Source organism: Polyodon spathula, chromosome 21, assembly GCF_017654505.1.
Source record: "Polyodon spathula isolate WHYD16114869_AA chromosome 21, ASM1765450v1, whole genome shotgun sequence".
NCBI lineage: Eukaryota > Metazoa > Chordata > Actinopteri > Acipenseriformes > Polyodontidae > Polyodon > Polyodon spathula.
In genome coordinates, this window is record NC_054554.1 from 26,423,189 (window position 1) to 26,435,386 (window position 12,198).

General features: G+C 38.3%; 2 protein-coding genes across 6 annotated transcripts in view; one reads left to right on the forward strand and one right to left on the reverse strand.

The window, feature by feature from the left end:
- Positions 1-3,058, reverse strand: part of LOC121296086 (E3 ubiquitin-protein ligase rnf213-alpha-like) — a 41,257-nt gene extending 38,199 nt beyond the window's left edge. The window contains exons 1-2 of the mRNA XM_041221271.1: positions 2,975-3,058; positions 1,316-1,469 (exon numbers count right to left, since the gene is read on the reverse strand). Of these exons, the coding sequence (XP_041077205.1) occupies positions 1,316-1,418 (103 nt within the window). The 5' untranslated portion in view covers positions 1,419-1,469; positions 2,975-3,058. The remainder of the gene's footprint in view (positions 1-1,315; positions 1,470-2,974) is intronic.
- Positions 3,059-3,505: 447 nt separating this feature from the next.
- On the forward strand, positions 3,506-11,189 carry LOC121296087 (E3 ubiquitin/ISG15 ligase TRIM25-like). Of its 5 annotated transcripts, none has more exons than XM_041221274.1 (7): positions 3,506-3,590; positions 5,042-5,633; positions 6,089-6,184; positions 6,667-6,900; positions 7,409-7,568; positions 7,745-7,810; positions 8,260-11,189. In XM_041221274.1, exons 2-7 carry the CDS (start codon positions 5,043-5,045, stop codon positions 8,865-8,867), a joined length of 1,755 nt encoding a protein of 584 aa, XP_041077208.1. In that variant the 5' UTR covers positions 3,506-3,590; position 5,042; the 3' UTR covers positions 8,868-11,189. The 5 variants fall into 5 exon arrangements, with proteins under 5 accessions (XP_041077208.1, XP_041077207.1, XP_041077209.1 ...); XM_041221273.1 differs by lacking the exon at positions 3,506-3,590 and adding an exon at positions 3,597-4,939; XM_041221275.1 differs by lacking the exon at positions 3,506-3,590 and adding an exon at positions 3,597-4,889.
- The last annotated feature ends 1,009 nt before the right edge of the window (positions 11,190-12,198 follow it).

Below are 12,198 nucleotides of genomic sequence, written 5' to 3' on the forward strand. Positions count from 1 at the left end.
TATATATATATATATATATATATATATATATATATATATATATATATATATATATATATATATATATAGTACCAATCAAAAGTTTGAGTACACCTGCTTGAAACCAGGTTTTTCATGATTATCTATGCTTTTAACTACATAAACTTGTCTATAAACACTTACTATTTCGTTATATGATATGTGTAATTATATAAGCTGATAATCATAAGTGAATTGCATTCAAAAATGTAATTTTGAAATGAAAATGTAAATCTTGTCAATTTCAATGAAATGGTCACCCAAAGCAAGGGGGTTTCAGTCTGAAGCCCAAGTCAGTTAAAAGTCTGAAATGTGTATAGCACGGTGTTAGAACACTGGCCTAAGTATAAAAGTGTCTTTGTTAGATGTTCTCTGAGTTAACTAGCATGTTACCTAATTAACCTTTTGTCACCAATTACTGTTAACAGGTGAGGGTCCATGATTACTATAAATACAGGTAGCATAGGCACAAGTTTGTCATTCCTGAATGTAAGGGAGCAGAAAATTAAGCAAAGAAAAAAGACTGTAATTACTTTAGGAAATGAAGGTCAATCTTTAAGACAAATCGCAAGAACTTTACAAGTGTCTGTAACTGCTGTGGCCAAGACCATCAAACGATTTGAAGAAACTGGCACTCATGAGGACCGAACAAGGTCAGGCAGGCCAAGGGTGACCTCAGAATCAGAGAACAAGTTCATTCCAGTCACAAGTCTGAGAAAACGATGATTAACTGCCCCTGAAATACAAGCTCAGCTAAATGCTACTAGAATTACAGATGTTTCAACATCAACTGTTCAGAGGAGATTGCGTGAAGCTGGCCTAACTGGAAGAATTGCTGCAAAGAAACCATTGTTAACAGTGCAGAATAAGAGGAAGAGACTTGCCTGGGCCAAAAAACACAGAAACTGGATGTCTGAGGAGTGGAAGTCGGTCTTATGGACCGATGAGTCAAAATTTTAAATATCTGGGTCCAACCGCAGAGTATTTGTAAGATACAGACAGGGTGAGCGAATGAGTTCTGCATGTGTGGTTCCCACTGTCACTGTCAACCCACATCATATAAAAGCACTTCCTGACCGATATTAACCCCACAGTGAGGGAGTGAGCTACAAAACAAACATCACAGGTTAAAGAAAATAATCACTGTCATTGAATTTAAATCAATAATAATACAACTCATAGTTACTAAAAGTACTGTAGCTTACTTTTTATTGCCAAGATAAGATAAACAATATAAGTACAATCTAGAACCTTTGAAATGAAGTGCCCTTGATAGAGAAGTATATTGCATGTTTACCTGGCCTGCTTGGTTGGGTTTGTTGCTGCAGTTTGCAGCCACATTCACTGCAGAACTTTGCTTTCTCTTCCCCTGCAACATGTCCACAACTCTGGCACTGCATCTCCCCACAGCAGTCCAGGGACCTTAAACTGCACTTCTCAAACTTGTGCAGCTGAAGAAAGAAAGGGGAGTCTTTAATAAGTTATGATTTACTCACAAGAACAAGAGTACATGAGTCATGAAGTCACGCGGTAAAGTATTACAGAAGTTTCGTTTTAAATTTCTCATTATCAGTGGGCTGAAATCTAAGAAACTATTATTATACTTGGAATGCTATTCAGCAAAAAAAAAATTATTTCAAAAGGGCAGGTTTCTGGTGTTTGTTTTTTTTCAAATCTGCATCATACTTAGTATGCATGTAAACACAGTGATCAAGGGTGATCATTTTCTATTTGATGTTTCATTAAAAAAAAAAAAAAAAACTAAACTACAGTGGTGGTCGCCCATATTGCACCACCTTACTTCTTAACATACTTTCAAAGTGTACAGTGAGAATACCATGTATTAATAAAATACAATTTTAATGTGTAACACTGAGCATTTTCTCTGTTTAAAAAAGACAGGAAGTGGTCTTATGTATCTTACTGATTGTATGGATCCTATCTTGGTCCTAACTACAGCCTAGCGCTCAGGCGATATGGCTTTATTGATTAACTACTGAACAGGATTTGGCATTAAGCACAATACTTTGGCATTTGGCATTAAGCACAATGTTTTCATAGACATGCCTATGCATTCAGAAATCTGAATTTTAAAAAGCTATAGTTCTCTTTTTTTAATTACAGCATTCTGAAGAACAATGAGTTATTAAAGAATGTGTTCTGCAGTGAGGTTTTTTTTTTTTTCCCCCCTCTTGGAAACTATTCTGATATGCAATGTATGAAATACTAAACTTCCCTTGCATTTGTTACTGTATAATAAGAGCGTGGCCTTATAATCCACCGGCAGAAAATCGCCTGTACCTCATTCACAACGTGATGCCTAGAGACCCTACCCGAATTGAGAATTGACCAATGGGATGTCGACCTACCAAATGAAGCAACCAATCGGGAAACGCAACTGTCAAGCACTTTCATGACCAATACAGGAAGTGTTAAAAACACAAGCTAAATCGTTTAAAATATACCTTTGTTTCTCATTTTTCAACACACCATTAAAATTAGAAGCACAACACAGGTGTTACAGAATGTTGCTTAAAAAAACAAACCAGATATACTGTGCATCTTTACATCCAAACTACTTTAAGTGGCGGTGCAAATTCTTGTACTATGTGCGCACATTAGCAGGGGCCACATCGTTTTATTCACGCACACAAAAGAAGTTTCTTGTTTTAATTTAACACCTGCACATATAATTTAATTTGTTCTCAATATGTTTGCCAAATGTCTTACATATGTACATGACTTTAGCGTAACCGATTTACAAACCGTGCAAATAATATACGTCGGTACATTTTAGAATATTCTTAATATTGAAAACAAATCATGAAATGAAACGGTTCTAATTAATGTCAACTCATGATTATCGTGTATTATGCCAATGTTTGTCCACGTATACTTTGCATTCCTTTAATATTAAATGAACAAATGAATAGCGAATACGTTGATTTTACCTTACCTGTCTTGATTCCCACAGAATACGTTGATATTCTTGTCCAAAAGACAGCTAAATAAATAGCAGGCAGTGTTTTACATGGCGCGCTGCGTGCAGTCTGAAGACCTGCTGTATCATTTGCAGACTATGCTCTGCGGCTTCGGTGAAAAGTTTCGTTTTCAAGAGAAACGGGGCGTCTGTGGTCGTCTATACTTTCTGTTTCTGAGCTTCATTTGGCCTCTATGTGGAAGTATGTTATAAGCCAGGGACAGAATGATCAGCCCTGTCTGGAGACGTGCGGTAATTGGATCTAGATCTGCTGAAGTGGCCAGTTTTGCATTGTGACGCTTTTTTTTGTTTTGTTTTTGTGTTGTTTTTTTTAGGTGAGACTGCTTGATTAACGTGCTTTTTACGATACTTTAAATATTTTAAACTTAGGTGTAGCTAGTAGTTGTACACGGCATTCCCGTTTTGTGAGAAAAGGTACCAGGATACGAACTGCGCTATTTGTGCTTGTTTTGTTGTTATTTTGTGTTGTTATTTAATTGTGATTGGTTAAAAGCCAAAATACCAACGTGCTTCGGAAGGTCCAACCACCTAATGCAAGTTAAAAAAAAAAAAAAAAAAACGTAAACATAAGGTGAGTGATGACCCAAAACAAATTGACAACACGTATTCTGGATATGTGATATTAAACTATGTGGTTACATTCTACTATAGAGCCGGTCGAGTGTTTTACAGTAGAGCATACTGTTAGTACTGTATAAACATGTTGTGCTTTTATAGCAGACTTTACTTCTTTGCATAGCAGATTATCTATTGTGATGTTTGCTATAGGGTTGTAGTCACTGAATGGGGTTAGACAAAACATTAGAAACAACTACAATATGAAACGCACATTTGTATCTCTTTCACTGCTAACGACACGCACGCTGTCAGTTGCATCTATATGCAGCAAGTCAGTTTCAGTCATGACGGGCAAGACAGTCATTTGCTTGTTAGGTTGATAGCTTTCTTGCTACCAGTATGCATACAACTCATAATTTTTTTAACATAAAACATATTTGTGTTAGAATGCAGCAACACGTGTCTGACATTTTACAGTGCAGTTCTATATTCCAATCCCACTAGAATGGTTTGGCCGGTTCTGTTTCTTGTTCTGCTGTGTGGTGAATGTGTTTGGGAATCCCCAGGCACAGGCAGAGAGGTTAGTGTTACTCACTGTTGTGTGACTCAGCACCTTTAAGGCAGCCATTTCAAGGTTTTATATCCGCTTATTTCTTTGCAGTACTCTTGTGCACACTAGTTTAACCCTTTCAGTCCTGAATTGTTTTGCTAAATAATAAACTACTTTATTGGGTGCACATTAGAACAGGACAGAATATTTATTTTAACATATATTGATACACTACCTCAGACTGAGACATGAGGTGGCAATGTGATCTTCTGTGGCACATGTTAACGTACGGCGCTAAGATGAATTGAGATTTTGAGGTCCTGCAAGGACTGAAAGGGATAAGAAAGAATTTTCTTTTTGCCATTTGCCATCTTAAAGACAGTGAGCGTGACTGTTGTCCTAAAATAAAAAGGTACAGACAGGTCTTATTAAGTGTTGACAAACTTTTTTAATTCTATTTTCTGAACTCTTGATAGCACTAGAAATATTATGACTGCCGAATAGATTTTGCTTGGATTTTATACACCTGTTTGAAATATGCAGCTATTATAAAGACAGGGCTGTTACTGTTGCTTCCTGGTATCTAATCACTTTATGTGTTGCACCTGTAGTTCAGACTCACCCCAAAGGCCCAGTGGTATCAAGATGAAGCAGCAAGATAATATATATATATATATATATATATATATATATATATATATATATATATATAAAACAACAATGAGGAAACAAAAGATTCGAAGCACGATAAAAGAGGGACAGGTAATAATGTGAATGAAGCCAAAAGGAAAATGTATTCTAAAACACAACAGGTGAGCTCTCCTCTAATGGAGAATTGGTCAGAAGGCCATGGAGGGAGTTTACTGTGCATTGCTACTATGTGCAGGGTTTGTTTTCTGCATTTCTGTTTCTAGGATGGCTGCTGCTGTCTCTCCTGTTGCAATAATTGTGCCTGAAGATGAACTCAAGTGTCCCATCTGCCAGGATCTGATTAACAACCCGGTGACAATCCCCTGTGGACACAACTTCTGCATGAAGTGCATTAACAGGTACTTGAGGAGTACACTCTCCTCGTCTTACTCGTGTCCTCACTGCAGGAAATCTTTCTCCAAGCTCCCCTCCCTGCACCCGAACACCATGCTGCGCTCCATGATAGAGCACACAGTGAAAAGCAAAGGGCTGAAGCCAGACTCTGCAGTGGCACGAGACAGGGATGTGCCCTGCGATGTCTGTACAGGTATGAAGCTGAGGGCCGTGAAGACGTGCGTGAACTGCCTGGCTTCTTTCTGTGACGTTCATCTCAGGCCTCACCTGGAGAGCGGTGTGCTGAGGCTGCACAGGCTGAGGGACCCCATCTCAGACATGCAGGAGATCCTGTGCAAGCACCACAAGAGGCTGCTGGAGTACTTCTGTAAGAAGCACTGGGAGTGCCTCTGCAGTCTGTGCCTGGTGAAGCACCGGAAATGTTCGACTCAGACGGTGGAAGAGCGGCGAGAGGTGAAAGAGGTGAGTGGACTGAGTATTCAGTAGCAAGCATGTATTCAGGAATTCACATAATACACAGAGCAAATTTGCCAAGATTTAGTTTTTTTGCCATTGTTTAATTTTCTATGAAACTAATCCATTATGTTAGCTTGAAATAAATACAGAAAGATTAATAAAATAAAGGCACAATAGATGTTTTTAAATGTGTTGTATATAAATGAAGGGCTGAATCTTCCGCCTTCCACCTTCAAGATCGGGGCAGTATCGCCATCAAGCAGACACAAGACATAAGACATAATGAAAACTGCAAATACTCAAGTAATAATGAATGTGTAAGCAGATAACGATGTTCTGAGAATCTTGGTATTGTTTGGAGATGGGTACATATTATAATAAGCTGTTCATTTCTACAAAATAACCTGTGTGTGTACGTGTGTTGTTGTTGTTGTTGTTGTTGTTATTGTTGATGTTTTCAGGTTGATTATAACAGAAAACTCAAAGCTATTCAAAACTGGAAAGATAACATCCAGGAAGCAATTAATACCTTGAAGGATATAGAGGTTGAGATAAGTGTAAGTACATGTGTGTTTTATTTGGCAAAGCTATTAAGGCACTGGATGTAAGATTCCCAATAACAAAACCACAGTTTCGGTTATTTATTTTTTTTCTATTTAATTTAAAATCAATTCTCAATTCCCAATTCAAATTCAAATTCCCATTTAGTTAATTCATGTTCCAGGAAAGCCCCAAACAATAATAAATGAGGCAGCGGAGTTAATAAGGGTAAGGAAATTAATCTTCCACCTTTCATTCTGTTTTTTTTTTTTTTTTTTTTTTAACATCAGGTCTTTAAAAAGTTAACTGTTTTCATAGATATTTTTAATACAACTGAGCTGTTAATATCCTTTTTTAAAATGTGTTTGGATTTATAAAAATAAGTATGGAAACTTGAAACTGGAACTGGTTTTGGAAACTGAGAAACTTTAGCTTTAAAAAGTGGTTTTGTTTTGCTTAGTAAATCTGTTGTGTGGTATTTTGTTTTTGAATGCTTTAGGTAACTGCTAGTCAGTTTAAGGCTGATGTAACCACACACTTTGTTGACCTCAGAGAGATCATTGCTGGCACACAGAAGAAAGCCATTGCTCTGATTGAAGCTGAAGAGCTGGAAGCTTTGGGACAAACAGAAAGCATCTTGGAGTTGCTGAACTCAAAAACCCAGAAGGCGGAGGAATATGAAGAGGAAATCATCAAACAAATCAATGACGCAGACCTTTTTGAGTTTCTAAAGGTAAGCATGTGATAAAGGGCAGAGTACAAGAAGGCTTTGAGAAGCTGAGAGGTACCTACAGTTACAACCTGGCCCTTTGCGGTTTGTGATGGTGGTCCACTATGAAAGCCGTTATATAAAGTAAAGATTGATTGAGATTATGATTTTTTTCACTTGTATAGCAACAGAAATCTGAACTTAGTTACATTAGGCATGTTGAGTAGTAAGCAGTGCCACTTTCCTTACCATACAGAATAATACCGTATAAGCTACAAGGATGGAAATAAGACTCCTATTGCATAGCAGTTTCCCCATTCCAAGTTTTAAAATGAGCCTGATTAGCCAAAGCATATAGGTAACAAGCTCAACGTGTCTTATTATAGTAAAGCCAGGAATGGCTGAAACCTCTATGCAATGGGAGTCTTATTTCCATACCTGAGATATTGGAGCCTATTCACAAAGCTCTTACCTCAAGAGTGATTTGAAGATTGCCAACAAGCCTAAGAAATCGTTTTTAATTCTTTAACAGCACAAACTGGTGTTGCCTCCTCTGTATGAGACCAAACAGTTGCCCCCACCTGAAATAAAGCTGAATGGATGGATGGTTGAGAAAATAACCAGGGCTTTAATTGCCCTGAAAAGCACCCTAAATGCCCAGCTGGAATCAGTCCTGAATCTACAAGAAACAGGTCGGTTGTGTTTGGTAATGTATGGTTCAGAACTGGAGGAATAAGAGTGATGTAATATTCTCGCTTTATTATTCACGTGTGGAAAACATAAATTTTTAACATATAAGAAAGTAAGTCAAGTAGACAAAGGTGCCATGGACAAAAAAAAATTAATAATAAATACATTTACTCCACAGATCCAGGTACAGGGGACTTTGATTTGGTCAGTGGGCGACGGAAGCCAAGGAGTAAACTAATACAATGTAAATATATGTTTCAATACAAGTGCTTCTAAATGGAGACCACTAGCTGTTTTGTTTAAAAGTCAGTACTTTTATGAAATGATCCTTTGACTGCAATGCTAATACAAATGACTGATTTGATTATTTTTTAAAATAATAAGGTTATAGTTTGCTTATTTCCTTCATCAGCTTATATTTGAATGAATAAATGATAAAACCTTTTTATAAATGTGAATTGCATAATTTACAATGCTTGATGGTTGCATCACTTATTTAATACTACATACTAGTTGAGCCATGCTTATGTTTCATTAAAAAAATGTAGACGACTTGTCCCTAATACGCAGCTTCTAGATGTATCTAACATACATAAACAGTATAATAATGATATTGTTCCTGATTGAAACAAACACCTTGACTGATAATAATCTGTGTGGATTTGGGTATGATTCTAACATTCTTCTCCTCAGATGCCTCTGGATTAACCTTTGACTCCAGCACTTCCAGTGCCTCTGTTCTGCTGTCTGAAGACAGCTGTGCGGTGTCAGTTGAAGAGGCTGACCTACAGGCCTGGAAGGACTATGCGGTCAATGTTGACATGGGCTTCAGAATTCTGTGCACCCAAAGCTTCCAAAACAGGCAGCACTACTGGGAAGTGCACCCCCCGGTGGACAGAAACAGCAACTGGGCAATCGGGGTGTGTTACAGGAGTGCATCTGATGGCTACCGCACACTGGGCAAGGACAAGACATCGTGGTGCATAAAATCACGCTGTGTGTACGGGAAGGAGGCTGCAGGATCTGAATTGCCTTCCCAGGGTATTTTTGCTTATCATGACGGTGTAGTGCATAAAATCCCTCAGCAGTATCCCAGGAACGTGGGAGTCTATCTAGACTGCGATAGGGGATCAGTGTCTTTCTTTTCTGTGTCCGACGCCAAGGCCACTTTCTTGTATAAATACCAGGTTCAGTTCACCGAGCCTGTGCATCCTGCTGTCTGGCTGAGAGAGACCAAGAGTAAAATGAAAATCGTTGAACAGAGCTCTAGTAAGAGTCATGTCTCTGAGGTAATGGATTAATCTTTCAGTTCTAGATTGCAGCTGAGATAAGCATGCAGGCTTAAATAAGAGGCTAAAAATTGGTTCAGTATTGGTGATGGTGGTGGTGATGGGGTCTGCAGTTCAGCAAACAGTTCACAAGGCTTCCAGGTTGCAGTAAGTCCAAATCATTGGTATTTTAAGTGAAGTGGCTGATTTAAACTGCTGTAGGAATCCCTGCTAAGCATTGCTTGGTTAAAGGGTTGCAGACCACGAGAAGTAGTTTACTTTATCACTGCCGCACCCTGTGTTGTATGTATTGACGCAATATATTTTGTTAACATAATCCTGATTTGTATGGCATAAAGCCAGCTGGGGAAAAAGAACAAAAACTTTTTTTTTTTTCCATTCGAGAGTGAAAAAAAGTGTACCCTCCTCCTGCAACAGCTTTACAATATACAGGTAAAGAGTTTCTTGTAAATCCAGTAGGTGTTCTGCAGCCCTTTAAGGTGTATGTACTTCTGAAACTAGCTTACTGTTTTTGTAGGTTTGGTTGTGGGGTTTTGTAACTTCAATCATGCTTTTCTTTTTATCCCAATGATTTACAACATATGCAATTCCTTGTATCCCCTAATCATGAAGTTCATTTAGCTCTTATTATCAGTTGCATTTGCGCAATGATACATTTACACATAAACTGATATATAACTATCCTTTTAAGTTTATTTAAACAGCAGGTGTTCATAGCAAACCCAAAGCAGTAAGATTTAGGCTATGCAGAGGTAGTTCAAGTGATACCATATATAATATGGATCTCATGGTGATAGAAATATACACATGCACACCAAGTGGTCATTGTATGTAATTACTGTACCTTACAGCACTATAAAAATATATACATTTTGCTTGTTTAATTGTACATTTGAATCGGAATCCACTATTACAGTTGGATTAAATAAATGCATAAATCATGATACAAATGTATTTAACTGTCGACAAGTATTAAAATGAAGTGCGCTTGCATACTGTAGGATCCCAAACATTGTCCGATTTATGATTTTAATAAGAGACCAGTTTCAGTTTAATGCTAGATGTAGTCTCCATTCATTCTGAAGGTACTCCAAAGGTCAAAGCCAGGTCTGGAGTTCCAGGTTTAGCCTTGAATTCACGCTGGGTGCTTCTCTCCAGCAGTGATGGACAATCGTTTAGTTATATTGCATTAGACATGCCCTATATTGGTGCAACTTAATTTAATTAAACCCATTTGTTTATTGTTCTCTGCTAAATAAAATTACTTGAACATACATCAATTTAAATACTTTACAGTAGGGTATAAAAAAAACACTCATTGGGGGTACACCGCCACTAATAATCATTATTTGCTGTGAGTCTTATTGTCTTCTTGTTTTATACAGTGCTGTAATAGTGTATGCTGTAAATAAGTCAAATGTAAACACGTCTTTGGTGACGTCAGCAGAAAAGTATCTTTTTTGCTGTCAGTACTATGCCACAGTGCAACAATACCGTGTACTAGTGCCCTTAGGCAAATTACATTTAAGAAAAAAGCCCAGGCTTTTAACGATATGTTTTGTGAACATTGTGTAAATCATTTCCTTCTGCTTATTGCAGACACTAGTACCCTTACTAAGCATTGGGGGCACAGCGAACATGATAAAGTTGTACCAGCTGTGGATTGTTTTGGTCTATAACAGTTTGTAGAAAAGTCAACGCAAACTGGTGGGGATTGTCTGAAGATGGGGGAACACTGAGATAAATTACATCTCCCTTGGCTTCCTCAGAATAGACTCTGATCATGCTCCTCTACCAAGTGTTGTTCTGTAAAAATTCAAAACATAAGGAAGAATGCCGTTAGGACAAAAAAACTCCTTTTTGAGCATTATATTGTAAAATTTCTAAGGATGCGTTCATTGTTTAATTCACATCACATGAACGTGATTGGTTGCAGAATGAATGAGGTAGCAGAAGTCAAGCTGAAACCTGGAGCCTTAAAGCGCCACAGGGTGCAGCCATGACTAGATCACAGAGGTAACCCAATATCCACCCAGCCCGTGTCAGCCGATCACTGTGCGCTGACTTTGCTGTACTTTAGTTACAAGTTGTTCTTTTGTGACCTCAGAGAGACTGAAGTGCTTCCTCCATGCTTTCTATGCGCTCCAGCCCCTTCAGATCTGCTGCCAACAGCACCTCAAGAATCGCAATCTACAAAGAAAAGCACTATATTACAGTAGAGGTTTTTTTGTTGTTAGCTTACATTACTCAAAATGTGGTCTGCCCCTTATACAAGTTTACCACATGGCGTCTTTACCGTTTTACCATGCTTCTCTCATAGTTATACAATGCATTTGCGATAGGTTACCCTGGTTTGCCATGTTTAACATGCATTACCATACCTTGCTGGTATATACAATGCTTACCAATGCTTTACCATGCTTTCACTTTGCTATGCTTTTACTGTGGGCAGCTTTTCTAAGAGCAGGCCAATTGTACCCAGTAATAAAAAGGCAGTATTTTCTCTAGTTTTAAATCTTATAAACTCCATGTGCCCACGACACATCTTCCATGGAGAAATCATGTGCCCCATCACTGGTTCTCATCTTACCCTTAAGCCAGAGAAGACCAGAGAGACTTTGTTGAGGTGGAAGTGCTGGAGCAGGTCCTTGATTTCGTTCACCTCGTTGTAGTCGATGCTGCTGACATGACGGCAGTCTAGGACAGCTGATCAAGGACGAGACACTGCCAAGATGAGACACCACTTGAGCAGTGTACCTAACCCTCCTGCACTGAAACAGCACACCTCAAAACCATTGATTGTATTAACAAAGTACTGAGTCGTTTTAATGTTGTATCTCTTTAACATTCATTTCAGGTTTGATAAGATAGTCTTACCTAGACGAGCCTGCCTGTACAAAGTGTCGCTGATATACTCGGCAGCAGGAACGTTTAACCCGCTGTCTAGAGCAATGACCAGCACACCATGATCAGAAACCTGCAAAGAAAAACAAAAAGAGGAATCGAAATTGAGAACTTGTTTTTTAAGCATCATTTTGTTAAGGTCACGTGCTACACAGATCTGCAAGTATGTGATCGATTGGTTTTTTGGGGGTTTTTTTTACCTCTAACTTGGGTCTGGCAACCTTATAGAGCAGAATGAAGCCAGACAGGACTATTCCAGCAATAATCCTATACTGGACTTCCCAGAAGCACATGAAGATTGTCAGCAGGAAGGGCAGCAGATCCAACTCTAAACAGGAGTTTAAAAGCACAATTAACATATTCCTAAGGTTTCTCAGGCCCCGATTAGCACGAATGCTGGATGACCTAATGTAACAATAGGTAAAGGTAGTCCAAGATT

Excerpts from the sequence above, each read along its gene's own strand:
- LOC121296087 (XM_041221272.1), top strand. The coding sequence starts at position 4,977 with ATGGAGGGAGTTTACTGTGCATTGCTACTATGTGCAGGGTTTGTTTTC. Across the intron at positions 7,569-7,744 it reads CCTGAATCTACAAGAAACAG|ATCCAGGTACAGGGGACTTT; the intron begins GTCGGTTGTGTT and ends TTTACTCCACAG. Across the intron at positions 7,811-8,259 it reads AAGGAGTAAACTAATACAAT|ATGCCTCTGGATTAACCTTT; the intron begins GTAAATATATGT and ends TCTTCTCCTCAG.